Source organism: Candidozyma haemuli (assembly GCF_002926055.2).
Source record: "Candidozyma haemuli strain B11899 chromosome Unknown B_2014730914, whole genome shotgun sequence".
Taxonomy (NCBI): domain Eukaryota; kingdom Fungi; phylum Ascomycota; class Pichiomycetes; order Serinales; family Metschnikowiaceae; genus Candidozyma; species Candidozyma haemuli.
The window spans coordinates 1735849-1762723 of NW_020289902.1; the positions used below are offsets into that span (position 1 = coordinate 1735849).

The 26875-nt window shown below is 47.2% G+C and overlaps 10 protein-coding genes and 1 non-coding gene across 11 annotated transcripts; 7 read left to right on the forward strand and 4 right to left on the reverse strand. All coding sequences in view use genetic code 12, as the record gives it.

Annotated features, from left to right (window-relative positions):
- Positions 1-1050: 1050 nt before the first annotated feature.
- On the forward strand, positions 1051-2823 carry CXQ85_001558 (uncharacterized protein; the record flags this gene model as incomplete). Its single annotated transcript, XM_025485262.1, has 1 exon — positions 1051-2823. One exon carries the CDS (start codon positions 1051-1053, stop codon positions 2821-2823), a length of 1773 nt encoding a protein of 590 aa, XP_025340193.1.
- A 1335-nt stretch (positions 2824-4158) lies between these two features.
- CXQ85_001559 (uncharacterized protein) lies at positions 4159-5898 on the reverse strand (the record flags this gene model as incomplete). Its single annotated transcript, XM_025485263.1, has 1 exon — positions 4159-5898. One exon carries the CDS (start codon positions 5896-5898, stop codon positions 4159-4161), a length of 1740 nt encoding a protein of 579 aa, XP_025340194.1.
- A 2983-nt stretch (positions 5899-8881) lies between these two features.
- On the forward strand, positions 8882-9883 carry CXQ85_001560 (uncharacterized protein; the record flags this gene model as incomplete). The annotated part of the gene is made up of 1 exon (XM_025485264.1): positions 8882-9883. The coding sequence occupies one exon, from the start codon at positions 8882-8884 to the stop codon at positions 9881-9883; it is 1002 nt and encodes a 333-aa protein (XP_025340195.1).
- Positions 9884-11244: 1361 nt separating this feature from the next.
- BNI4 (Bni4p) lies at positions 11245-14766 on the forward strand (the record flags this gene model as incomplete). The annotated part of the gene is made up of 1 exon (XM_025485265.1): positions 11245-14766. The coding sequence occupies one exon, from the start codon at positions 11245-11247 to the stop codon at positions 14764-14766; it is 3522 nt and encodes a 1173-aa protein (XP_025340196.1).
- Positions 14767-16504: 1738 nt separating this feature from the next.
- On the forward strand, positions 16505-17380 carry CXQ85_001562 (exosome non-catalytic core subunit; the record flags this gene model as incomplete). Its single annotated transcript, XM_025485266.1, has 1 exon — positions 16505-17380. One exon carries the CDS (start codon positions 16505-16507, stop codon positions 17378-17380), a length of 876 nt encoding a protein of 291 aa, XP_025340197.1.
- A 202-nt stretch (positions 17381-17582) lies between these two features.
- On the reverse strand, positions 17583-18620 carry PDR16 (phosphatidylinositol transporter; the record flags this gene model as incomplete). The annotated part of the gene is made up of 1 exon (XM_025485267.1): positions 17583-18620. One exon carries the CDS (start codon positions 18618-18620, stop codon positions 17583-17585), a length of 1038 nt encoding a protein of 345 aa, XP_025340198.1.
- A 709-nt stretch (positions 18621-19329) lies between these two features.
- On the reverse strand, positions 19330-19401 carry CXQ85_001564. The gene has a single exon. It is a non-coding gene; the product is annotated as a tRNA-Glu (tRNA).
- A 1087-nt stretch (positions 19402-20488) lies between these two features.
- On the forward strand, positions 20489-21372 carry ELA1 (elongin A; the record flags this gene model as incomplete). The annotated part of the gene is made up of 2 exons (XM_025485268.1): positions 20489-20737; positions 20767-21372. 2 exons carry the CDS (start codon positions 20489-20491, stop codon positions 21370-21372), a joined length of 855 nt encoding a protein of 284 aa, XP_025340199.1.
- A 40-nt stretch (positions 21373-21412) lies between these two features.
- RPP1 (RNA-binding RNA processing protein) lies at positions 21413-22336 on the reverse strand (the record flags this gene model as incomplete). The annotated part of the gene is made up of 1 exon (XM_025485269.1): positions 21413-22336. One exon carries the CDS (start codon positions 22334-22336, stop codon positions 21413-21415), a length of 924 nt encoding a protein of 307 aa, XP_025340200.1.
- A 959-nt stretch (positions 22337-23295) lies between these two features.
- On the forward strand, positions 23296-24126 carry CXQ85_001567 (uncharacterized protein; the record flags this gene model as incomplete). The annotated part of the gene is made up of 1 exon (XM_025485270.1): positions 23296-24126. The coding sequence occupies one exon, from the start codon at positions 23296-23298 to the stop codon at positions 24124-24126; it is 831 nt and encodes a 276-aa protein (XP_025340201.1).
- Positions 24127-25208: 1082 nt separating this feature from the next.
- On the forward strand, positions 25209-26633 carry YCK2 (serine/threonine protein kinase; the record flags this gene model as incomplete). The annotated part of the gene is made up of 1 exon (XM_025485271.1): positions 25209-26633. The coding sequence occupies one exon, from the start codon at positions 25209-25211 to the stop codon at positions 26631-26633; it is 1425 nt and encodes a 474-aa protein (XP_025340202.1).
- Between the last annotated feature and the right edge of the window lie 242 nt (positions 26634-26875).

A 26875-nucleotide genomic window follows, 5' to 3' on the forward strand; every position in this document is an offset into this window, starting at 1 on the left:
TGCTAAATCAGCCACCATTTACGACCTTTAAGAGTCTTGCGGTTTTTTTTTTCCTACCTTCTTCTCAGATGCGTATGTGCAGGCCATGCATGATATCGTGCATATTGGGACAAGTGCACCCGACGAAAGTTGGGGGATTTTCTGCAGTACCGCAAGAGAATAGGATTCTTCTGTCCTCTCCAAGCGAACATTTGCTTCAGTTGCAGCGAAGAAAAGGCCCCCAGCAGTAACATAGCCTCTTGTGTAAGTCAGGGGATACGGTGTTATTAAGCGGAAATGCGTTTCCGGTATAACGTTCTTGAGGTACCCTACGAGATCTAAACACCGAAACCATCGTGGATGACCTGCAAGCGGGCTGCCGTTAACAATGGGACCGGGAGAGCATTGTTCTCGGCTTCTAAAATAGCTGCTATTGTCAGAACTATCTGCGGGATGCTCGGTATATATTGAGCGGACGCCGACGCGCGAGATACACAAGATGCACATACTGCCTGAGTACGACGGCACACAACCAGCGGTACCTACCGTGCATCAGCCTGCTGCACGGCGTACGTCGTTCCCACTGCAAGACGTGCATCACCAACCTACCCCAGAAGCACAGGTGCATCGCCATACTAATTAAATTATCGTCCCAGACACAGAACCCCCCATGCACCTACTGCAGCTCACAGCATACGCTAAAGCTTTTTTTTTTTTTTTTTTTTTTTTTTTTTTTATTTGCCTTTCCCTAAATAATACTTCCCTACTTATATATACAATGTTGCCTTTTTCCCTCCTCCTTCCTGTTCTCCTCTGCACTATATATTCACCTTCTTCCCCAGGACCCTTTATTTGTTTGGACCTTTTTTTATTTTGATCTCCCTTCTGCCCTTTTGTTTTGTACATCTAAAAAGCCTTCGATCCTCAGTGATCAAAGCAAACAATCAACGCTAAACAATTAAAACAATATATCAAATCCTTCCCAAACAATCCCTTCCAATTCAACCCACCTCAATTGATTAATTTAACCGGCTCTAGTGCCGTCTGCCACTCCCTAGCCTTCTCGCCTTCATGAACAATTACATCCTTCGCCCTGCTGCTCCTGATATGGCCAATTTCCACTTTCATAATCCCCACGCCCATCAGTTTGAGCAATTCCCTGAAAACTACCCGTTTCCTCCCCAACAACATCAACAGCACCAGCTTCAACAATTCCACCAGCAGCATCCTCCACCACAGCTTTTCCTGAGACCTCATACTTCAGGTACCTCGGGAACGTCAGGGCTGCTGTACCAGTTAGTGCTAGACGAAACTGACCCTTTGGCGCCGGCGCCAATGACTTCAGGCTATGATTTTTCGTTTTCTGATTATGCCGATATGCGGACGGCGACTCCACAACAAGAAGAGTTTCAGATTCCTTCTCTGCAGATGATAGGACCAGCAGGCGCCCTGTTTAGCCTGGCATTCCAGCCTGACCAGTTTGCCATGGAACGGGATCCAAGGTTAAACCCAGAATACTTTCAGGAGGACTCGGCCGACCTACGTTTGTTGATGTATGGCCTTTTCCCTGGCCAAAATGAACCGCCAATTGGTCATCCAGGTCCAATTGGAGGTGCTATTAACGGTGGACCTCCAGCCCACCCCAATGGCTCCATGAACGGCAATCCAGAATTTTCTGGTATTCCACCAATGCCTCCGGCCCAGGCTCAGATCCCTCCACCACCTCCACAACCGCTTAGGGCGCCTTCGCCAGCGAAGTCTGTGTCCCTTGGCCCCACTGACCTTCCTGATAAACCACCACTTCTTGTCACGGACGCTGTCAGAAAAACAAGACCAACAAGGAAACGTGCTTCCCGCTCCAGAGCCCCCAAACGTCCACTGCAGGGCTCCAAAAGCTCGTCTAGAGACTCCAACAGCACAGTGTTTTCTAGAGACCTGCTAGACTCGCTCAGTTCATCCAATCTGGTCACTTCTATTGAATCCAGTCTCACCAGCCCGCTGAAAATCAGCCCGATAGCACCCACGCTGGTTCCTTCAATTCCTAATGTCCTTCCACAACATCATTGCAAAATAGTTCGTGGTGTAGCCTCTGGAGGCTCCTCCGTTCGTCCTCCTGAACCGCTGCAGGGAGACCTTCAGCACTTACAAGTTGAGCTTGTAGTTGGAGGCCAGCCGGTGAAGGATGTCTGTCATTCAAAATGGTCCAGAAATGAGAAACTCGATCGCCGTCGAATTGTACGTATTGAACGCAGACAAAAGGGCCATTTCATATACATCGACTTTTCTGTTGTTGGGTACGCAAACGACCATCCAGAAATGGAAAAACCACCTCCAGATACAGATGTCGTCGAAGTGTCGTGTTTGGCTTGGGACCGGGCCAGCGACGAAGACAAACCAGGCACTAATTTCTACATCACGTCCGTTGAAGTGGTGGCCATTGTTGAAACACTCATTCAGTCGAAGTTGATGGATCTGAAACTCCGTCGCAGAGAACGCGGGCGTATCCGGCTGAACTTGTTGACATTCTGGCTGAAGGCGTCGTACCACTCCAAAGCGAAAGAAGCCGAGAGACGGGCTGAAGAGGATAGAGAAATGACTGAATCCCAAAAAGAAGCCGTGCTTGAAGCACAAAGAGAAGGCCAAAAACGCAAGGCAGAATTTGCCAGACTGATTATGGCCTACGAAGTACGCAAGCCTCGTGGTTTCGACAAAGGATTCAGAATTCTTAGATGGGACAAACTCGTCCCTGCTTTACAGAGAGCCTTACAGTGTTACTATGCTGAAATGACCAGCGAACAGAGAGACTTGTACACACTGATGGAGTGCTCAACTGCAATGAACTGAAATGATAACTATAGGATTTAATAATATGGCTTTTACGAGCCGGCAGTTTCTTTTGATGTTGCCGACGTGTAGAACAGAATCTTCTTTTTGTTGATCGGTGCAAGGCCTAAGCGTGGATCTGCATTGCAACCGAGGTTATCCGTGGAAATCCCCTGTAAAGAAAGAAAATAGCATTTCTTCACCAGAAAATATCTCCCTGGCTTAGAAGAAGTGATCGACATAAAAATTGCGTTATTTTGCGACTCCACGAAAATCCCAGGAACCAAAGGGTTCTTGCCAAGGCCAATTTAACATTTGGCTGCAAAACATCAACTAGCGCCTGAAACTCGAGGAGAAGGCAAAAGAAAGTAAAGGCAAGGTCAAGGCATATGGAATGTGGGGGAGAATTTTCTCATTTCCCGTGATCCCACGACAACCCAAAAAAATTGTCAGAAGCCACTTCGGAGTTTGACATTATTTTTTTTTTTTCCCCATGTTTTCCAGAAACGGAAAACTACCTTAGAGGTTTTTGCTCTCCTCATGGATAAGTGAATCTTCAAATGTGACCTTTTTCTCCTCGGCTTCTGTTCGTGCCGAGGATCACCACTCTACCTTGGTGGTTGTTCCTTTACTTGCCTTGCCTTCTCTAACCATCACCATTCTTGTCTTACTCAGTCAACCCACCGGATTAAACTGCTTCTTTCAGCTGGCCAGGTGTTCGCCAATTGTTTCTGCAGATACGGAACATGCTTAGCCCAGGCAACATAATCGTGCTTGGAGTTTATCCTTCTTACAGACGGTTAACCGTTGAGCAGTGGGACACAATGCCCTCTTGCCAAACTGAGATAAGTATTTCCGCTTGTGATAACGGAGGGGGACTTCCTAGTGACTACAACCAGTGGGTCCCAGGTCCTTGCCTTGCTGGTCTGCAAGATTACTCCCAGATTTAGCCCAACAGGCATATGATCTAGCTTTGCAGCCCAGAGCAACCTCAGCGTGGGGGCACGAAAAGTGCCACAAAACGGTAGGCGAAGGAATCACGGAAAAACAGAATGGCAGATAAGCAACGAAAGAAAAAAACATGCTGCTGCTTGGTATGTCGAATTTGTGTTTTGTTGCTCCCGTCAGCGCATCGAAGAACGCACGATGATTTCATTGCCTTGAGCTTCACTTTGCACATGAAAAGCAGCCAAGAAGGTCCTTCCTTGAACAGTAACACAAGTGGCTCAGAATGGCGTGATTTTGGCTCCCTGGGGTGTCCGTAGGGCTATACGGCTTTGTGGTATTGATGTGGTTGTTGATGTGTCTATGATACTTGATGTATTATTCTATCTATCAAAAGCCCTGAAAAATGCCCTAATGGTCGAATCTGAAATCAAGACGCTTGTTACCACGGTCCGTGGTTTCGGCAATATATGTCTGTTTCTCGTCGTCTGTCATGGTATCCCACACTTCATCACGCTTCTTGTTTTTCCACACATAGAAGCCTTTGGCAAATAATATCACAGGAAGCAAACCAATCATGATCCCGAAAAGCTGCTCGTTACCACGGCGGTACTTTGGCAAATCGTCCTCACGGTAAATATTATAGGCGATAATACTGCCTGCCTGGACGAACATGTTATACAAGGCCGAACACACGGAACGAGATTCGATGGAGTTGGAGTTTCTGGAAACCCAAGCCACACACATGGCGTGGATGTACGGAGCCGAAAGCACCATGGTGACGAAGAACCATGTCAACCAGGCGTCCTCCATTGTTCCAGGCCACCATCTCATAGCAGCCAAGAAGGGAATGGTCACTATAGGTAGCGAAAGACAAGTGAAGCCTCTTTCGTCGATCTTCTCTGAAAAGAGAGTCACTGCAAGCATGAAAATGATCTGAAGAATATGCAGCGGAATCGTCAACAAATTAACGTCAAGTGTACTGAATCCAAGGTCTTTCATTGCCAACACCATGTATGGTTGCACTGTCAGCATGGGAATGTACGCCAAAAGACCAATGGCAAAAATCGGCCACAAGTTATAATCCATAATAGCTCCACGGATAGCCTTGAAGGAAAGCGCTTGTCTGTTATTCATACCGCCCTTGTTAGGGTCGTCTCTAAGGATTCTGTTCACGACAATCTTTTCTTCACGTTCGGTGAACCAGCCTTTTGGATGTAACTTGTTTCTGGTTTGAACCACAGAAGGAACCATAAGATAAAACGACGCAACACCAATAAGGAAGGTGAAAGATCCTTCAATGATGAAAAGCCACTGCCATCCTGTCAATCCACCCACGCCTCTCATTCTAAGAATGAAGTATGCCAACACAGACGTGATGGTCTGGGTAAGCGCCAACGCCGTCCAGAAACCCCATAAACGAAGCGGCAACTCGCCTGATTTATAAAAGTACGAAAGCCAAAGAACCATATCTGGGATAAAACCACCCTGGAAAAGACCAATCAACACTCTGCAAATCAAGAAGCCAGTCTTGTCTTGCAAGGCACCCTGACAAGTCGAAACAGCACACCAGCAACAGATCTGAATAGGAATCCAGATATCTGGCCCAATTGCCTTGGAGATAATCTGCGATGGAAGCTCAGCACACAAGAAAGCCACCAAGTTAAGCGTGTTACCCAAGTTATAGTCGTTGGTGTCCATGTTCAAGTCGTCCAAAAGGTTATCAGCAACAGCCTCGTGCAAGTTACCTCTGTTGACCTGCAACGCAAAGAACATGATACAAGCACTCAAAATGGCCCTTTTGTCGACCTTACGCATCACCTTCTTGTCTTCCTTGCGGGTCCATTGGAGATGTGGGTCGAACGCCTCACGACATTCGTAGTTGCATGCTTCGTACTTCTGGCGGTAATGCTCGGCGATGAAAGGGTCCAAGAACGGGTTTGACTCTTCGAACTCCATCTGGTCCTCAAGATCAGATGGCTCTTTATCCAGATCAGCCCTGGTGCCTGAGTTATCCGAAGAGTTCACATCAACCCTCTCTTCGTGCTTCTCCAAAGTACCTTCGGTCCTGTCCAAGGTTCTGCTTTCAAAGCTGCCACCGTCGCTGACGATAGGATCATCCGAGGACTTTTTCCTGGTGAAGAAACGCATTTTTTGTGGTTTTCAAAGACCCCATGAACGTCATCTTGGGTCTTTTATAATTCTTAGGACCTCATCGTTCATTGCCCATCGCCAATTTAACTGATTACCGTTATATGCTTGGTTTTGTATCATTTGGTTGCGAATTATCGATTGCGTCAAAATCGCCACCACAGTTGCAAACTGGCCCATGTGTGGATGGTGTTTCTACGCTGCATGGATATCTACGGCAGGAGTGTTTTTATGGTCAATGTGAACCTGCTTTTTATCGTCTGACCGTTGTTTTAGTTGATTCTGGAGTTTCCACTGCCCTATCTTTGGTTTTTTGTCCAGCCACAGTGCCTTGAACCAATTATTGATATGGCTTGCCAAGACTGTCACATTTGTGTTAAGAAAAAAAAATCAATTCTTCTTCACACTAGCAAGTCTCCAGCCAAGATGGTTAAGAAAAAAAGACCCGCCCGGGCCCTGAAAAACTTAGCACCGAGAAAAAGGAAAGGTACCGCTAAGCATGGAGATTAAGAGAATCTGAACGTGACTTAAGTTCTATTGCTGTTGCAAAAGAGGGTTGTAGTATGGAAATGCTTGGGAGTAGCACTGTCTGCAGTCCAAAATGTCTTTTGCAACCAGAATGTCGCATACTCCAGCCAACGACAAAGCACTTTTTCCAGCTGACAAGACCTTATTCTGTGTGTTTGCTTAAGTGGGGTTGGTTTAGAGAAGAATTGGCTGGGTATTGTCCTGGTGGAGCTTGGAATATCTCGTGTACAGCCACACTAAGCGAAAACAGTTAAGCGACGCTCATTGCTGACTATTTTGTGAACCAACATTGTCTATTCTGGATAGCAAATGACGAACCGGTAGAATAATAAGCTATTAGCACTGGTTGCAGAAATAGTATTAAGTTCACACGGTTGGCTTTTGTGACATCGTGGACCAAATGCATCGTGGACGCCACATCAACGGTATGCATGGGATGTAGACTTCGTCTTGTGTTCTGATGACAGTCACCTCCGCTTAAAGCGGTGGGTAGCCGCTAGTTTGTACCGTTGCAGCTTTTGAAGTATCTTTGTATCATCAGATAGCGGTTTCCATGGTTGTTTCAACTATCACCTTGGTGGTGTATGACTTTGGAGAGACATAAGCTGATACCACTCTGGTGAAGGACTGTAACAGCAAGCCCAAGCTTTGGCAGTCCTAAGTATGAATGGGGGTAATTTTGGGCTATTAATGCCATCCCAGATTGATATCTGAACGATCAGGTCGTCATCCTCAACAGCAGTTGAATGCCGTCGTCAAGGAACAAAGAAACATCCCTTCAAGGATTTATTTGGGAAGTTAAAGGAAGAGTATAACTCAAAAAGGTGTGGAAAGCCGTTTGTCTTCATTTCGTCTTGAGTGGACTTCAGCCAACCAACCTATATACTGACCCTTAGCAACGGCCTATCACTTGGATGAAACTCTTATCCCAATCTGCCAACGGGCAAGCCAGTACACTTCCCCAAATGCCCGTCAAAGCTTGAAATCAGACTTCTTGGTTTCTGTCGATCTGATGTGCCAGTAGAGCCATTTCCACACGAACCTCGTCAAGCCCTCGTCAACTCAGTGGTGCCACCAGCTCTCTCATAGTCGTCCTTTTCATGTGAATCCTCTCCAACCCACGAAGCCTCAACTTCTTGGCATTCAACGATACCTCGAAACCCTCCTTCGTTCTTCGTACCCTGGTTTAACCTTCGTTTACGGCTAGTGTACCACTGTGGTAACCATCCAGATCCCCTAACGATCCATGATCTAGGGGCTCTTTTTACGACGATCCCTACGACATACATTAGACTATTTCTCCCGCCCAGCAGTAGAGCGGCTTTCGCAAGACACCATCCCGATGATGTCACCAGTCCCTGGACTAAACGTTAGAGAAAGATAGACAGTGGTGAACGAAGTGAAGTAATGGTGGCAGCGTGAAGGCTATGCTGGACTCATGAACTCATCTGAAGCACCAGAAAACCGGTTCCTCATTGAAGCTTATTTGGCTCCCTGAAGGTTATGTCGTCAAACCATAAGTGAGGAGACCGTTAACCGACGTACCTTATTCACGGAAAGTCCCCAGATCAAAAGTAATCAAACCACTACCAAATAGTATTGAACAGGTAGCGATAAGGAATTCCGTGTGGACCAGACCCAGCAAAGCCCCCATCTACGTCATCACCAAGTGCTTTCCACCACCAACTACCTTCCACCAAACCTTTTCTTTCCATGCTTCTTTCCAGAATGTGGCCACGTTTCTGGACCTTCCTGACATTCCCGTTTCCTCTGATTCCTACATTCCCTGCATTCCATGCTCTTTCTGCCCCTTAAACGCCCACAATGCTGTTCTGTTCCATAGCTCAATGGGCTGCGACTCCATAGAAGCTTAATCGGGGGCTTAAAACTTCCCCACGTCACCGTTGGAAACAAAGAGCTGAAGGGGGGAGAGGGTTTTATGGAAATAAAGAGATTTGGTAGATAAAACCCAGACACCCCCTAATAATTTCAACCCACCATATCATAACCGTTTCCTTTCAAAGCTGTCACTTTTGGCTAGTGGGTTAACCGCGGAACAGCCAACCAACGATGTCGCAATGTTTGATCTAAGTACGCGGTACTGCAGGCAAGTGCTTCAACTAGACTACGCCAGATCGTCAGACGCAGGAGCCGAGAGACAAATGGGATGGAAGAAGAAGGTTAATTTGGAAGAGGTTGTTTTTTTGGGGGATCCTGGGTGACGTGGGGGACCCCAGAGTATATAAGAAGGGATATTCCACAAATAATTTAGACACATTTTTCATATTTCTTGCCTTTCACGTCTCTGGCCTGGATTATCCATTCCGCATCAAATCAGGCAACTTCGCAGCATTCCAGCTTTTCACCATTGTCACTTCTCCAGAAGTATATAAACCACTCACATTCCCCTGGTTTTTCCCCTTTTTGTCCAGTTTTTGTACCCAGATTTCGACCTATGATCGCCGATAGCACCACGAGAAACTCCAGAAAACCAACTCGCTTCTCCCAGCTCGGCAGCATCAATGTCGTCAGAAAACACATTCTTCTGAGGGTTGATTCGAGCTCAGACGCTTCGTCGCTTGGTGGAACGACGCTCCATGAGTATAAGCAGGAGGACGATTCGTATGGACTCAAGAAGGTTGGTACGAACTCGTCGCTTGATTCGGACTTGACGGTGCAGAGTAAGTTCAAGGTCCAGTTCCAGCTTACGCCGAAAGAAATCAGTCTTTTGAGGTATACTTGGAATAAGATGTTGGTGGACGAGGAGATTGAGCACCTGGAGCTGTCGCTTCCTATTGAGGGAACTATCCAAGTGAAGCAGAACCAGGTCAGCCAGGTCTCTTCTCGGTATGCATCTATGGCGCTGTCGATGTTTTGCATTTCTTTCTACCACATATTGCTTTCGATGGAGCCAGACTTGGAGGTGATGTTTCCGTCGTTGAGACACCAGGCTGTGTCATTTTCCAGTGTCATTTCTTTGGCCATCAGCTCCCTAGAGAACCTTTCGGTGCTCGACGACTACCTTACCAAGCTTGGCAACACGCATGCTAGAATCTTGGGCATTGACCCTCCACAGTTTGAGCTCATGGGCGAAGCATTCATCCAGACTTTCCACGAACGGTTCGGTACAAAGTTCACCCACGAGCTTGAGGTCTTGTGGATCAAGCTCTACATGTACTTGGCCAACTCGTTGTTACAGAATGGGTTGGATCCTACGCTTAAACTCGATTCCCAAGTGTTCCTGCGCTCTGGCGTTTACACTGAAAGTGTCTACACTACCGATTCAGATGCCAGTTCGGTGAATCTGAGACCCAAGAGTGATTTCAGAGACTCCAGAACGGACTCTTCCTTCGACACCACGTCAGCATATTCCGCGAGACCAGAGAAGCCCAAGCTTAGACAGCCCAAGCCATTGGAAAAGAAGCAAAAGAAGAAAAGAGATTGTGTCATTGTCTAAGACAATAGACTGTGGGAGAATCACCATTCCTGGGCCACCACCACCACTTAGAGAGCTGGCCATGTGGATTTTCCCAACCAAGACAATCCAAACCACTACTATCATTGAACCAAGCAGTCTTGGTGTTTTTGGACCTTCCATTCTCGGACTCCATTTTACAGGGTCTTTTGATCTTTGTTCTGCGCCATTGATGTAGGTAATATAACTAAACGGGAACAATGGAGGGGGGAGACCCACCAAAGTGGAAAAATGGCTGCGAAAAGCCGCCAACCCATGCCACCAAACGCCACGCCCACTTCTAAAGTGGTTTAAAATTTTGGAACCTACATGAATTGTCTGCGTTGGACTGATCAAAAAATAGACCCAACGGAATGGCGCTGCCGTTGGGCGGCGCAGTACATGGGCATTCCAGACCCCAACATGTGTCGACGACATTCCGCCATGAAGAAGCGGCGCAGGCGTAACCAGCCAGCCAAAACAGCCTTTTTGCTGGTAGCATTGAAGATAGAAAAACTCCCATTTTGTGTATTCTTCAAAAGCCTTATTGACATTCTTCCTGCTTCCAGTGGTGGATCCAACGCTGGTAATGTCGCCTTGGCGGTACTTGGCGGTATGACTTTTCGCGGTCCAAAACCCTAATCTGCCAGGAACCAAGAGACGTAAACGGAAACGGGAACTAAGGGCATCTAAATAAGAATCAGGGTAGTAAATACACATCATCAGATAACGTCATTTACGAAAATAAAGTTCAAATTACTCTCCATCCACCTATTTTGTGCCACTTCGTGGCACTCGAATCCCTCTTTGGTCCGCTGTGGTCCTCTTTTTCTGTCCCCATTAGTCAAATTTCGTGCGTCTGCGTGCCTTTTTTTCTCCAAACACGCGTCGCGCTCGCTGAGACGGCTGCGAAACTTGCGACTCCAGCGCCAGCGCCAGCTGTGAATGTCCACACTGGGAACGTCCAAACGACCTGGAATTGTTTCGTTGGGAATTCCCATTGCTAATTCACCTACTGGACGCTGTAAAAACCTGTACCTCCGGTCTCAAAACATCCAAACACCCACCCTTTTTTCTCCCCCTCCACCCCTTCCTCCTTTCAAAGATTGCACGCGCCTTTTGCCCTTTTGCCCTTTTGCTTTTTCTACACCATTTTTTCCCTCTGCGCGCCGCCTCGTCTCACTTCACTCTGCCTCAGAACTGTCAAAACCGTTTCAAACCACCTTACTCCCTGAAACCCCAGATTGTCCATTTCCTTGAAAAAAGGCCATATTTCGTCCTTCCCTGGCTAATTGATAAAAAGCTTCGAATTACATTCTTTTTCATATAAATACCGCCTTATACCTTCCCCCTGGTCACCCACCATGTCAGAGGAGGCTCTCTGGAACAACTCCTTCTACTCGTCACTGGCTCATATTTCCCAGTCCAGTCTGGCCAACCATATCTCGACACTACGCAAGTCTGTGGCGATTCCTCATCTGACGTCGTCAAACTCCATTGCTGCTGGAACTCTCGATGCTGCTACGGAGAGAGACGTGTTGAACCAGCGTACCTCGTTTATGAGCGCTTCACCCTCGATGAAAGCCTTGGAGAGTATCATGAACGAAAAGCCAGGCGCTAGTCGTCCAGAAGCTATTGTCGAAGAGGAAGAACCCTCGCCCCAGCCCCAGGTGGCTTCTGTTTTTGATAAACCGGCGTTTTCCAATACAAACTATACATATAACCAGGGGCTGCGTGTTCTGCTCCATAGACCGCCTCCAGATGCTTCCACGACGACGTTCCATACTGCTGCTTCGTCTGAATCCGTCGCTAGGTCATCAAACAATGCATCGCCTGAACGTCCAGGCCACCGTCACCTGTCTTCAATCAGTACCATTGGCGAATCTGGTTATTCCATGGGAACGCCTAAGTTAGACCCTCCAGCGTCGTTTTACACGGTGAAAAGACCCACCAAGGACTTCTCTCCTCAGCTTTTGACAGTTCAGGGCCCCAGAAAGAACCTGGAGTCGGATCAGGACACTACAGCTGTTGAAGATACTCCAGTGGACTACTCCAGCTACCCAGCACAGTCTGCCTCGGTGACAACGCTAAAAGAGACTAAAGCATTGCCCCAACCTCCTCAGGAGCTGCCTTCCGCGTCCCCTCGTCCAGTCAAATCGCTTATACCTCAAGCTGAGGTTCTTCAACCACCATTCCAGCTTGAAAGATCGGCAGAACCTAACCAGGCTCCCGCCTCATCGGTTCGTGATTCCACAACTTCCAAACCATCCAGAAAGTCTGGAACCACCGAAACTGGTCTGCCCTCCCGGCCCTCTCCGATGAAGCTGGCGAGCTCCTCCACCGTCCCAAAGTGGCTGTCGTCCGCATTCGGCACTCCGAGATCCAACTTCTCCCCTCATCGTCACCACCAGCTGACGGACCTCCAACGTCCCCAGCCTTCTCCTGGCACTCATAAACGAAGCAGCACAATGGGCGACATTCTGGCTGCCGCCAGACCCAAGTCGTCTGAACCGCTCCAGAAGAAAGCGGCTACCGATTCCTCCGACCCGGGCGCTGGCGCCTCCAAGAGGTTCAGCTTCCGTGGGCTTTTCAAGATCAAGTCGAAGAACCATTCTTTGAATAAGCAGAAGGAGGAAATGTCTCCAAGCAGACCTGCCAAGCTCAAGTCCAAGTCATACTCAACTCCATCGTTTTCCACCTTCAAGAAAGAGAATAAACAAGAGAAGAAAGACAAACCAGAGAAGAAAGAGCAGAAGAACTTGTTTGGAGGGTTTAAGCGGAAGAAGAGTGAAGCTAACATTGCAGCTATTCCTGAAGAGGAGCCTAAACCAGTTCAGCCGCCAGCTCAAGTTAAGTCAAAGACGCCACAAACTCCAACTACGCCTGGTTCCATGGGCGAAGTTGATACGCCTGCTACAAACACTTTGGAACCTACGAAGGAGGCTAATACGATCCGTGAAGTGGAAGATTCTGACTACAACTTTGAGTATACCAAGAATGGTGCTGAGGATGATACTAAAGACGATATAATGGTTGATCCTCCTCAGAGACATGCCAACGAGAACTTCGGTGAAGAATTGGCTTTGGAACCAACGCCTGATTTGAAGCTTCCTGATTTCAAGCTTGATGAAAACTCGTTTGGTTCGCCTTTGCTCAAGTACAAGTTCAACGAAACGCCAAGATCTAAGCCACCACAGTCCAACAGGTCCAGTATGAATCCACCAAAGAGTGAACAGTTACTAGGCGAAGCTCTTTTCCCTAAACTGTTGAATCCTCATGAGATTGAAAGCATTGTGTCGCTTGAAAGGTCACGGTCTATGCGCTCCATCAGATCTAACGGTAAGAGAAGCTCCTACATTAACTACAACGGCTCAGATGAAAACGTTATAGTTTATAGTGGTGAGGCCGGTCAGAGCAGTCCTAACACCATGAGAAGATCAGGCAGCATTTTGAAGAACTCTCTGTCGATGACCAGCATGAATGGCGTTGTCCATCTGATCGACCAGGCAGTAGCTGACGATTACTTGCCTAGCCCCATCGAAGCCCACGAAACCGAAGAACTTGAAGAAAACCCAGGTTTGGGTCTTCTTCCCTCGCTTGACTTTTCTCAGGACTTCTCCCAGGGCAGCTTGAACCAGGACAGTGAAAACCTACATGATTTCATTGAATTCTCCGACTTTATCGACGTTGACAACCTCGAATTTCCTGCTTCCCCTGCCCAGCCTTACCCATCGTTGCCGTCTTTGGGCGACCTGGGCGAGTTTAATTTTAGCCCTGAATACGAAGCTCAGTCTGCGGCTCCATATCTGGACCCAATCGAACCAGTTAGAGTTGCGCCACAAGAACCGGCAAGATCGAGTCCCCTTACCGAAGTCGTGCCGCCCATTCCGGAAAAGCCTACAGTGGAAGAATCTAAGCCGTTCGATGAGCAGCCCCAGCAGGTGGACAGTGCATCTGATCATGAAGAGACCCTTGAGGAACCCCACATCAACACGAACAATGAAAACGGGACTAAACCAGACGACACGCAAGAAAGTGAGCCCAGTTTGATGATTGTGGAGAATCCTAATGCTAATGTTGAGAATGGTCTGGCGGAATCTTCAGCGCCCGAGGTGACGCCTACTTTAGGCACCCAAGATGACGCGCTTCGTAAGCTGCCTATTTTAGGAACAGCCTACAACTTGGCCATGAACGAAGCAGTGGCTCGGGAACTGCCAAGCAATGTTGCAAGACCAATTTCCATGTCTTTCAAGGGCTTCAATGGCCCCGCGATAAGCAAGCAAACAATAGCCAAGACCGGATCTCACCAGCTGCTAAATTTGTACGATTCCTCGAACGACTCTTCGGCTGTCGGCCAGGGCTTTGGACTGTCGGACGACGAATCAGACGACGACAACGAAGATATATACCTGTCGGAAGACGAGCTGGAGAACGACATCGGCAACGGTTTCACAGTGAAGAAACCAGCGCAGGCGCCAGGCCTCAAAACTACAGGGAACGCTGCCAACAGAGGAGTTCCGTCTCCATCACCGAAATTGATGGGGCTCCAACCGCCAACGGGTCCATTCTACCATGACCGGATCCCATCTCTTTCAGACCAAAGTGCTGCCTCGAGCCCGAGGTCTTTGACGTCGTTCATCTCGAGAATCAGAAAGTCTCCTATGGCATCGCCCAAGGTCCCTTTCAAGACTGGAGGAGTACGTTTCTCGTCCAGAATCATCTTGTACGACACTTACAACGGCGAAGAGTATGATAGACATCCCGACATCGCCACATGTAACCAATTGACGCCATTGTTGGCGCAACAGATCCGGGAAGAGCTCAACGAGGTCAAGAGCGAGATGGAGGTCCATCAAGACTCCGTGTGCTACACGCATTTCTTTTAATAGCATCATATCGATAATCCGTTTTTTTTTTTGTCATAATTTATATACAACAAAGATCTCCTTTACTTGCGCTGGACATCCTTATTCTCAAGCTGTGTGGAAAAGTCCAGGTGGGCACTCTTAAAGATAGTATCCAAAGTACCGTTATCCTTAGGGTCAACCTTGGCAACCACAGTTTCTGGCTTCTCCATCACCACAATGACAAAATCACCACCCCTTCTGTCCACACAGGTAGTGCCTGCCCAAGGAGCAGTATCATACTCCTTAAGAGTGATCACAGGGGGTTTACCGTCGACGTATTCTGGATAAGACATGGTGTTGGAAAGAGTTGATGAGCAGCAAGTGCAGGAGAGAAGGAGTAGGACAGTTTGGGGGAACACGACGGGGCACCAAATGTGAAGTTTCTGGGAGGAAGGGTCTTTAAAAGGAGGTGGTTTGTTGAGGCTGTTGAAAGGGGGCTTACTTTTTGTTTTAGTCGGTCTTTGGCGGTGGTTTTGATGTTAGGGAGTGCTCGTTTGCAGCCATTCCAAGACATGGCATTGTTCCGAGTTAAAGGATGGAAAGGTAAGGAATATTGGAAACAATGGATTACAAAACGTCATTCAAGGACTATATTGCTTTTCTTGGTTTGACTACTTTTTGTTGTTGAAGGTGGAAGGGTAGAAGAAGACATTGCCTTGAACATCCATCGACACGGACATCCCAATACCCACTCTGTCACAAGCAATCAAATGGATGAAACTAAAGATGGCTATTTTTTTATGCCACTTCGTCGATTGTCTTGGAGAACCTCCTCTTTCTTTCTACCACAGCTGTACCTTATATAGCATCTCTCATGTTTTCCCTACATCAAGGATATATATATTATAGTATCCCAGGTCGTGAGTTTCATTAACATTAGAGTCTTTAAGACTAAAAGTTAGTATTCTGGATACATTGAAAGCGGTTAGTGTCTCTTCGCCGCTTTTCTTGTAGCCATAGCGCTCTTGATTTGTCCCTTCTACCATGTCTACCCTTATCTATAAGTATGACAAGTAATGACCATTTCTAGTCATCAAATGCTCGAATGTCTTCACCTTCATTCCACCTCATTTCATTACTCCACTGTCCATCCACTCTGCCTCCTGGTGGACCCTCCCCCGCCAACTCCAACCCATCACTACCGTCTCTCAACCACCAGCTCCCCAAACAACCCAATAACCACCTCCCTCTTCCTCTCCTCAAATTCCACCCTCCACCCTCCTCCACTCTCCCTCTCATCCCGATAACGCATACCTTATACGAACCATCGAACCTTACCTTATCTTTCTCCTACGATCCACTCACAGCCTGCTTCTTAGCCTCCACCAGTATTTTGCAGCCACCGCCAAATCCACCTACCCATCCAAAACTCCACCAAACTCACCATCCCCATTATCCACCACCCCAAAAAACCCCATTTCTTCATCAACCTCTTTCTTCCGATAAGATAAGCCCTCTGATCATCCAACTCGTATAGCATAGCCAGTTTTCGCAACCACGCAGGGCATCGTCACTCGACCGTTCTCGTTGCCGCCAGCACAGCCTCGAAAGTATATAACGATGAAAATACACGAAATAAAAACGTTTAGACATTTCTCTCTTTTGTACTATTTACCATGATTTCGTGCTTTTGAACTTCCTCCTAGACCACCTTCACTGCCCCATACATTGACTTTTCGCACCTCATCCTCATCGCATATCAACACTTTCACTACTCATGAGCCAGACAGATCAGAAAGTGCCCCAGACGGCTGTCCCTGGCCAGTACCTTATGGCTGCAGTTAAAGACGAAAACGGTGTGGTGCATCGCTACTTCCCTGGAAAAGGCACGGTTTCGTCTACTGTCCAATTGGAGAACGAGGCTGCACAGCTCATTCTGGCTACAGTGCTAGGCCTGGTGGTTATCCAGCAGCTTGTGGATAAAAAGGAGGAGGAAGAGGAAGAAGAGGCCAAGAAGGAAAAGCAGTTTTTGGTTTCGGTCATTCCTGGCACAGACTATACGAGTTTCGCTAAGGAAGTGGACTCTGACGCTCAGGCCGCTGTTTCTGCTACGGCGACGAATCTTCCTCGAGAAGGCGATGTTGTTTTGGTGAAGGTGATCAGACTCAATCCTAGACAAGCTACGTGTGAGATTCTTTGTGTCGAGGGCTCAGGTAACGTTTCTGCTGATTCGGGAATGGGCTCTAATGGTACTTCTGCTCAGTACTCAGTTCCTATGGGCGGTGGTTCCCAGCTTCTATCGTCGTATGGCGCTGTGGCATCGTTTCAAGGCTCTCTTGCTGGTGCTCAGCCTGTAGACGTTGGTGAAGCTTTCCGTGGTTTGATCAGAAGTCAGGACGTTAGATCAACCGAAAGAGATAAGGTGAAGATCGTGGACTGTTTCCGTCCTGGCGATGTGGTTAGAGCGCTGGTTCTTTCGCTTGGTGACGGTTCGAATTATTATTTGACTACGGCCCGTAACGATTTGGGTGTGATTTTTGCCAAGAGTGAAGGCGGTGCTGGTGAAAGAATGGTGGCTATTGATTGGGAAACCATGGTCTGTGAAAAGACCGGCGTCACCGAAAAGAGAAAGTGTGCCAAGTTGTTTGCCTAAGAGAATGTGGTATTTTAGTGAAGTTATTGTCTGATACGGCTCGAGTATTGAGGTTTTCTCATACCTTCATCCTACCCTGGCCTGCTATACGTGTTCCTCGTGTTCCAGCAAATGAAAACTCGTTTCTAGATATTTTACCTAATGTCTAGATTGTCTATATGCTCCGTCCCAATGTCCCGCTTGCGAGGGCTTATTTTTTAAATTATGCAAGGCCTGGTTGGTACCTCAACTCCTCGTGGTCGCCTCTCAAGTCATATTCAGACAAACCGACACGGGAGCCGAAAGTCTCGAACCGCTTGACGTACTTGCGTTTCTTTTCTTCGGCGATGCTGATCATCTGGGACCAATATTTGTCGTGGTCATACTCAAAGTTGACCTTACCGCCAAAATCCTTATCCAACTGCGCTTTGGGCACATAGTCTGGGAACGGTTGGTCAAAGACCAACTTCTCTCTTGTAAGAGGGTCAATAAACGGATGAATAATCTTCAAGAAGGTCCAGCCGAGCCATGGAATGTTGGTCAAGAGGGCTTTGCCCAATCTTTCAGGGTAGTGTGTCTGCAAGATATTCAAAACCTGTCTTCCTGTGCTGACTGGAGGAATCTTGTTGTTCTGTGTGCCCACAGGAGATGCCTTAAAGTCAATCAACAAGGCCAAAGAGTCCTGGCCGGCGGGCATGTAGTCGATGACTTTTTCAAGCATGTAAACGACGTGCTGGACTTGTCTCTGCGACGTCTTCGTGTTTTGACGGCCGGGCTTCAAATAAAGACATGGTCTGGCGTCGTTGTCGTAGCCTAGGATAACCTCCTTACCGGTCTCGTTCTCCTGGGCCACCAGTGTGCCATTGACTTCGTTTTCCAGATCAAAGTTGCCGGCAATGCCAAACTCACGTCTCCACGCAAGCGTTCCTTCAATCCTCGAAACAGCATCTTCCACCTTCCATTTGGTGGCTCTCAAGTACCGCAAGAAACACTCCCTCGTCAACCAGGCCTTCTCGTCCTCGGTCAACGGCTTGAAATGAGACTTATCCTTGTGTTTATGGGCCTCCTCTGAGTCTGCCACGGTAAACCCGTCCTGAGCAAAGTGCTCATACACCTTCAGGAACTTGTCCTTCTGTTCAGCCGTAAGCTTGTGCTCTTCGGGTACTCTAGACTCCGAAGCCGGTTCCACAAACGGCACGTGAGTCACGTCCAGGTCGACTTCCTGTGGTTCCTTCTCCTTCTTGTCCTTTTTAAAAAGCATAGTGATGGTACCTTTCAAAGAGAAGTGTTGATGATAGAGTTTTTTCCCCTGGATGTCCCGTATGGCCCTGAGTACATCGCGGAACAATTGCGTTCCGGCCGCGCGTCCATCCGCGGCCTTGGGTCCACTTATCCCGAAACCTAGAGAGCCACTTTTGGAAAAAGAAGAGATTTCAGGGCACAGGGTTGATTCTACGATTCTATTGGTCGGATTTTGTCCGTTTCTCTCAAACACCTCTCACTTTTTCGCCATCCCTTTATTGGGTTGCTTTTGGGGTCTCCTGTTATCCTGCCGGTTGCAGCCGTTGAGAATTTCAACCGGCTCTAACGCGCCAAGTGCCGTGAAAAGTGGCGGATTTTAGCGGAAAAAAGCCTGGGGTAGGATGTTCCGGGTTTCTTGACCGTTTCCAGCGGCGTATATCCGGAAGATTTTAAACCCTTGGTGGGAGATTTCCAAGTGGGATTGTTTAGGGTGATCGTCTACTTTTAGTCTTAAAATATAGACAATGGTAAGGCGCACATGCAGCTGAACCAGCCGCTTGTGTGGGCCCAGAATGGATCTAGCTCCGGCCGGTTCCGGCAGAGAATACACAAAAAAGAATGTTTGAAGTGTAGATGGTGTAGAAATGAAGGTTGCCTCGGTTAGAAAAAATAAGGTTAATGAAAAAGATGAGAAGAATTAAGGTTATGTCGTTTTCGAAAAAAGAAAGCTCCGATACGGGGAATCGAACCCCGATCTGCTCGGTGAGAGCGAACTGTGCTAGCCATTACACCATATCGGATTTTGTTGAAAGTGAAAGCAGCGCGGTGACTAAGTGGTGTGGCTGAGAGTTGTATGCAGGTCGTCATTTGCAGCCATTGAGCTTGGTGTGTGAAACTCTCAGGAAGTGGTGGAGTAGTTGAAGAGATCGTGTGGTCAAAATTTGGAGGTTATGGAGCTACTAGGAGAGCAGGAAAACGTCTTTTTATGTTGATGGTGTTTTTCGGGTTGAAATGGTCAAAATGAAGAGTCAGTGACACCCAAGGGTGTTTAATCTTATGCTACTTCACTGATCTTATTACAAGGAAGCATCAGTTGTGGATTATATGGATTTTGGTGCCCCAAAAGGTCATTTAACTAGAACTGCTCATTAAGTACCAGTTCCATTGGTTCGGATGGCGATGATCAGGACAGAACTAAGGGCGTACGAAAAGCAACGAAGAGGACATATATGAAACACTCGATGCCTAGAAAGCGTATGTTTTGTGACTGATAACATGACTTCGATGTTTATCATATCATACCTTTGATAAACATAACTACCTACTAGAACAGCTAAGAATTTACATATGTTCGTTTCAAACCTCTTCTAGCTGTTATCTTGAAACTATTGCCTTCCCCAATGCTTAGTGCAGCCATAATCTGTGGTCCTCTCTTCCTCAGTCACCACTCCACATTCGATGTAGCACCCACAAACACCAATTAAAGCAACAAAAGAAAGAATAATTACATTCCATTCATATTCAAGTAAGCGACATAAAGAACGAAACAGTGGCATATAAACCAATCTATGCCCCTTCGCCCTGGCTCTCTCCCAGTGCGCTCACTGTAAGCCATTGGGTGCAAAAAGCCACCCTAACCACCCAACACAACATCCACAAGTTCTTCAAAATCAAAGAAAAAAATAACCTTTTCTTAAACTTCCCATCTACTTAACCCACTTAACCACCAAAAAACCCCACTCTTCCAAACCACCTGTCATCCCTCTCTCCCTCCACCTTTATCGCCTCTGTATGGCATCTCAGTGCGCATCGATAACGAGTGCTTCCCATCTCCAACCACCAACTGACCACCCACTAACCACTGACCCACTTTCATCCAATTATACCATGGTGCCGCTGCTTAAAGACATATCGCTATTGGCGTGTGTGCAGCTGGCGGGAAGAATCACTGACGTGGGACTTACACCGTATGCATTGATCAAACCAGTGCTAAGACGAATGAACCTGAAGCAGCTAGCAATGGTTGAGGCTAACTCGCCTACGGTTACGCCAGAGTCTGATGAGATCTGGGGGCTTCTTATTGAACGGGACTTTCCTGATAGACCGATCCATACGGGTGCTAAACAGGAGTTGCTTGTGGGGAACAGACAGATATGCCTAACAAGGCGCTGTACCAGCGGTACATGGAAGAGAGAGATACGTTTAGAGCGTCTTCGGCTCAGAGACTACGAAAGATGACAGAGAAGCTTCGGAAGGAGAAATCTAAGAACTCCATCACGCCAATCCCTAGCATTATCAGGAATACGCCCATACGACAACGCAACTACAATTCAGACCCACTGCCGAAGTTTTCGTCGAAATCGATTTTGGGTAAGGCCATGAAAGATATCCAGCTGCGGAAATTGATGTTTGGCGGTCAAAGAAAGCCTGCTTATGATCCGTATGCTGTGTTTAAACGGAAACAAGCAAGCCCGCCTCCACAGGCTCCTCGTCTGAGACTGCTACATCAAAAGGAGCCAGAGCGGTCGGTAAGAGATCCCAATGCAGTGGGAGAAGCACTGCTACCGCCAAGACCACCTAGCCAGGCTAGTACCATGTCGCTGCCTCGGAAACGGCCGGCTCCAGCGGGCATATTCGTTCCAAAGAAGAAAATGCCGCCTAGAGCTCCTAGAATACCGCCTGAAACCGAGAAGAAACCAAAACCTCCGCCACCGCCACCAAGCTCCCAGTCTCCTTCAAAGCAGAAGGTAAGGCTGTCCATATTTCATTAGCATTCGCAGATTACGGTCTGTATTTACATTTAATCTATATTTACTGCTTTCTGCGCTTGGCAGAAGCCGTATCATCGTCACTCTTGGCCCTTTTCGTAGACTCTAGTTTCTTTGGGGTGATTTCATCGATAATGGCTGCGGCTGCTCTGCCTTCGCCGCCTTGGTTACCCACCATAACAGTCTGCTTATTAGATTTGATCCTGAGTCTTCCGGCCATGAGAGACAATTCAGGGTTCTTCACAAACCCCTCTTTTCCGTTGGAAACCTTCAACCCAAGCGTCTCCATTAATGCTAAGATATCGCTATAGTTTCTAGCATGCATAGGTTCCAGAGCACCACTGGAAAATATAAGCCCTTTATTCCTGCTTGCTCTGATAAGCTGAAGAACGTTCGAAATAAAGTTCTTCCTGCTCAAATGCCCTGTAGTGCCCAAAACCATCGATGTTTCATACAGAGCAGGACCAGATATTAGACCCAGATAGCATATTTCGAACTTCATGCCCTTTTCCAACGCCTGGCCCACCGTCTTGTGTTTAATGAAAAACGGCAACCTCGTTCCCATCGGCAACGAAACAATGTCTATGTCTAAGTTTGTTGTGGTGAGCTGAAGAGCCTTTTCTGTAGATGGCTGCACGGCGATGAGGTCGAAAGCAGAAGAAGCATTAAGTTTCAGGATACTCTGGCATTTGGCGGGATCTGAAATCACCAACGTAATTCTCGTAAACAATCGGAGCCCTTCATATTTTTTCAAGTTCTTTCGAAGCGTTTCAATCGGTATAGGGTTAAGTTTATCTGGAGTATTGAATGGAAGCTTGGTATTTTCCTGAACCACATAGTTCACCGCAAGGTACTTATAGCCGAGGGAATATAGCATGGCAATGACATTATAGAAGTTTGTCATTTGGGTCGCCAGGGGCGGCGGTCCATACGACAGCAGCGGCCATGGCACGTTCAAGTCGTACATGGAGAAGAAGTGGTGATGTTGATAATCGCGATGCCTGTCCATTATGTAGTAGCCGAGAGGTGGAGGGAGAGAGGGAGATTTATGGGATGGGGAGTGTTCTGGGAAAGGGGATTAGGGCTCGGGAGAGAGACTGAAGAGGTTGGTGGAAGAGTATGGTTTTTTGTATTTTTGGTATGCTTTCTTGTTTTATGATTTGTACCTTGGTTACACATTTCGCAGCCATTCTGTAAAGTCTGGTGGAGGTTATTGGAGAAGGTTGAAAATAAAATTGGCAAAACAAAAAATGTTAGATACTCAAAATGGAAATTTGACAGTTGAGCTGTTCATTTTGATACCAAGAAAGTAAAGTATCAACAGAGAAGAAGGAAGTGTTGGTGGTACTCTCATGAAGCTATAGGTACGACCACTGTTCACCGAAACACCAACAATAACCGAGATGTTACGCTCAAAAAACGTAAAAGCATAGCCAGGACAATTGACTCCACCTAATTCATTGTGAAATATGCATATGCCAAAGATGTCTAGTAAGTATACGAAAAGTGATCTCCTTACTGGCTTCACTGACTTCTCAGTGTACTCTTGTAAGCCTTACTAAGCCAACCAACCAAACACTCATGTTCCACCTAAACAAACACTGATCTTCGAGATTTCAAACGTTCATACTCAAGAAACCGAAACTTCATACAAAAAGAAAAAAGAAAAAAATACGAAGTTCATACATGCTGTGCCACTGTCTTAATGCTCTATTACTAATGCTGGTGAACGATTTTGCAACCAGTCATGCAGGGCAGAAGGTTCCAGTGTTTTGCCGCCGCCACCATAAAAAGTATAAAAGGAGAACAGATCCTCTTTCTTTAATACCATTTTTAATCGAACAAACTCCTTCTTTTTTATTACTTCCCAAACTAGCACATTCCACTTCCTCCACCTCATCTTTGGCTGCCCCAGATTTTCGCACCATGTCTGCCAAAGTATCCAAAGCTCACCAGAACAGCCTCTTCATGACTCAGGTGGAAATCAACAAGGAGGACCAGGGGGTCATGAACCTTGGAAAGCACTGTTACAAGTGCCAGCAGCTCGACTTCCTCCCGTTCCACTGTGAGTTCTGCAACCACGTATACTGTTCCCAGCATAGATCATTGGACGTTCATAACTGTGTGGGAAGACCACAGTCTCCATCAAACGGCGGCAACAATACGTACTCGGGTCCTACGGCGGCTTCTTTGTTCCCAGATAAAGAAAAGAGACAGAAAGAGCTTGAAAAGAGACTCGAGCTGTCGAAACTCTCGGCTACGACCATTGAAGAGAAGGCTACCAAAACAGGTAAATCCTCGGCGATTACCAAGCTTACAAAGTTTCTTCACCTTCAAAAACTAAGCAGGAAGAAGCTGTCGCTGCTTTTCAGCCGGCCCAAGGCAACGAACAAGGTGGCAGAAACATCTAGCATCAAGAAGGTCGCTAAGGGACCGAATAATGTGTCACAAACAGACCGTATCTACGTGTGGGTTCTCTATGTGAACCGCAACGAAGACGAAATAGAAAAAATCAACCCAGAAAAGGAGAGAAAGGGCGTTTGGGTTTCGAAAAACTGGACCATTGGCCGTGCTCTTGACTCTGTGGCTGATGTGGTGGGTATAATGAACCACAATAACAAGACTTCCGAGACTAGCGAGCGTCTTCAGTTGTTTAAGGCTGTTGATGATGCTCCAGTGACGCTACCGTTGGCCAAGAAGGTTGGTGGGTCCTTTAGCAATGGAGACACCGTCTACTTGGTCAGGGGAACGCTTTAGGAGATAGGAGATAGCATAGACAGTCAGGTGAAATAGCATCTTGACGAATGAACGAAACGACAGAGAGAAGGAAGTGTAGTATAGTAGGTGGAGTAGCAAGATGACTCATGAGTCAAGCCTCTGGCAGTGGAGGTAACAGAAAATCAACAGGAAAGCTTAGCAGCGGCTTAGCACAGTCCAGAGGTCAATTAGATCAAAGAGATAGGCAGTAATAGTCCACTTAGGCACCACAATCCACCTATCCATGCCGTGTGGCTATAAATCATCATCCATTTCGCAGCCATTCACGTCAAGCCACTAGAAGCCTTTCCCAAGTGTCACAAAGTGAAAAGAACAAAGAAGCTTTTTTATTACCTTTCAAGCCAATTTATTACCACCACCACGTTTTCCTACTTCTTGTGGCACCCTCCCACTGCCAGCCTCACAGCTCACAGTCTACATGTTCACACTGAGACATATAAATAGACACCTCCAGAGGCAGCCTCACAGCACCCCAAACCCACAAAGTACACAAAATCAGCACCAGCAAATCATTTCAAGAAGCCTCACTGACGTCTCAGTATCGCCCCACCTTCCACTTTCCCAACCCTCCAACTCTCCAACTCTCCAACCCTCCACTCTACCTTCTCTTCTCCCTCTTCATTGTCTTAACCTTTCCAGTCTTTTTTGTCCCTCGCTCGCCCAACCAGGAGACGAGAACCCAATACGGAAGGAGAAAAGGCCAGTTAATTCCACCACCACGAGTTTCCAGAGAGAAGTAAGAAGCGAATTTAAGTAAAATTGTTAGAATAAGGCACTTTTTTCTCTTTTGATTTTTTCCTTTGGCAATTCCAGTAGATTAGTTACCCCCTGTGTTTTTTTGACTTTTTTTTTTTTTTTTTGCCCTTTCTTTTTTCCTGTCCCCTGTACCGAAAAAACAACGTCCACTAATCTCAACGAAAAAACCACATCTCTCTGTAACCACAAACAGAGGGTCCCTCCACCATCCACCAGCCACGCCCGAGTTGCACCCAGCTGCACTACCCTAAAGTAACAACCACTACACTTTTCAAGACCAGAACACCGCCTGCCGTCGGCGTCTAATGTCAAATCCCGCTGTGTTAGCTGCCGCTGCTGCCTCTCAACCCAACATGAGCGCTGTGAACTCGTCCAATAACTCGGTGGTCGGATTGCACTATAAGATCGGTAAGAAGATCGGCGAAGGTTCGTTTGGTGTTCTTTTCGAGGGCTCCAACATCATTAATGGAGTTGCTGTGGCCATCAAGTTTGAGCCTCGTAAGACCGAGGCCCCCCAGTTGAGAGACGAGTATAGAACCTATAAACACTTGCAAGGCTGTGAGGGCATTCCAAATGCTTACTATTTCGGCCAGGAAGGGTTGCATTCCATTCTTGTCATTGATCTCTTGGGTCCTTCCTTGGAGGACTTGTTTGACTGGTGTGGTCGTCGTTTTTCCGTCAAAACAGTGGTCCAGGTGGCCATCCAGATGATCAACTTGATCGAAGAAGTGCACCGCCACGACCTCATCTACAGAGATATCAAGCCCGATAACTTTTTAATCGGCAGACAGGGCTTCCCAGATGAAAACAAGGTTCATCTCATCGATTTCGGCATGGCCAAACAATACAGAGACCCCAGAACCAAGCAGCACATTCCTTACAGAGAAAAGAAGTCCTTGAGCGGCACCGCCCGTTACATGTCTATCAACACGCATTTGGGCAGAGAGCAGCTGAGAAGAGATGACTTGGAGGCTCTTGGTCATGTTTTCTTCTACTTTTTGCGTGGCCAGTTGCCATGGCAAGGATTGAAGGCTCCAACCAACAAACAAAAGTACGAGAAGATCGGTGACAAGAAGAGAACCACTTCAGCAACGCTCTTGTGCGACGGCTTGCCTCGCCAGTTTGCTGAGTACTTGGACGCCGTGAGATCATTGCCCTTTGAGGCTGATCCCGCCTACGAGGAATACAGAATGTTGTTACTTTCCGTGTTGGACGACATGAATACTCATTGCGATGGCAATTTCGACTGGATGAACCTTAACGGAGGTAAGGGTTGGGACGCTTCCATTAATAAGAAACCAAACTTGCACGGATACGGCCACCCTAACCCACCAAACGAACGTGACAGACGTCACCGTGACCAGCGCAGAAACAGACCACATCACGGCCAGGCCGCTGGCCAGATTCCAAGTTCTGCCGCCAACAATAACTTGAGCAATAACGTTGGTCAAACCGGCCAGCTGCAACAGCAGTTGTCAGCAGCCCAGACACACCAACAAAAATTGCAACATCTCATCAACAGACCATTGCCACCAATCAAACAAGAAACGCCTGCCCGTTCGAACATGGCTATCAACATGCAAGGCTCCGATGTGGCCAACGGTCAAGGCAACTTCAAAAACTCGCATTCAAACTACGTCAACGGCCAGAATGGCTACCAGTATGAGCAACAGCAGCATGTCTCCGAGGAGGAAAACAAAGGATTCTGGTCTAAGTTGTGCTGCCACTGAGTCGAAGGTAAGCACAGTGTCAAAGGAATGTACCTCTAGTACAAGACACATAATGGCGATAGAGCACCTTACAAAATACGGCTGCGCCCTGGACTGGCGCTGTCCATTGAAACTTGGTAATTATTCCAATCTTTGCCTGTCCCTTCGACCTATTTATGCATACAAATAAGTTCCACCCATCCATACGCTTGACTCTTTACTTCTTAATGTCTGACTTTTTAAATACAATATTAATATTAGAT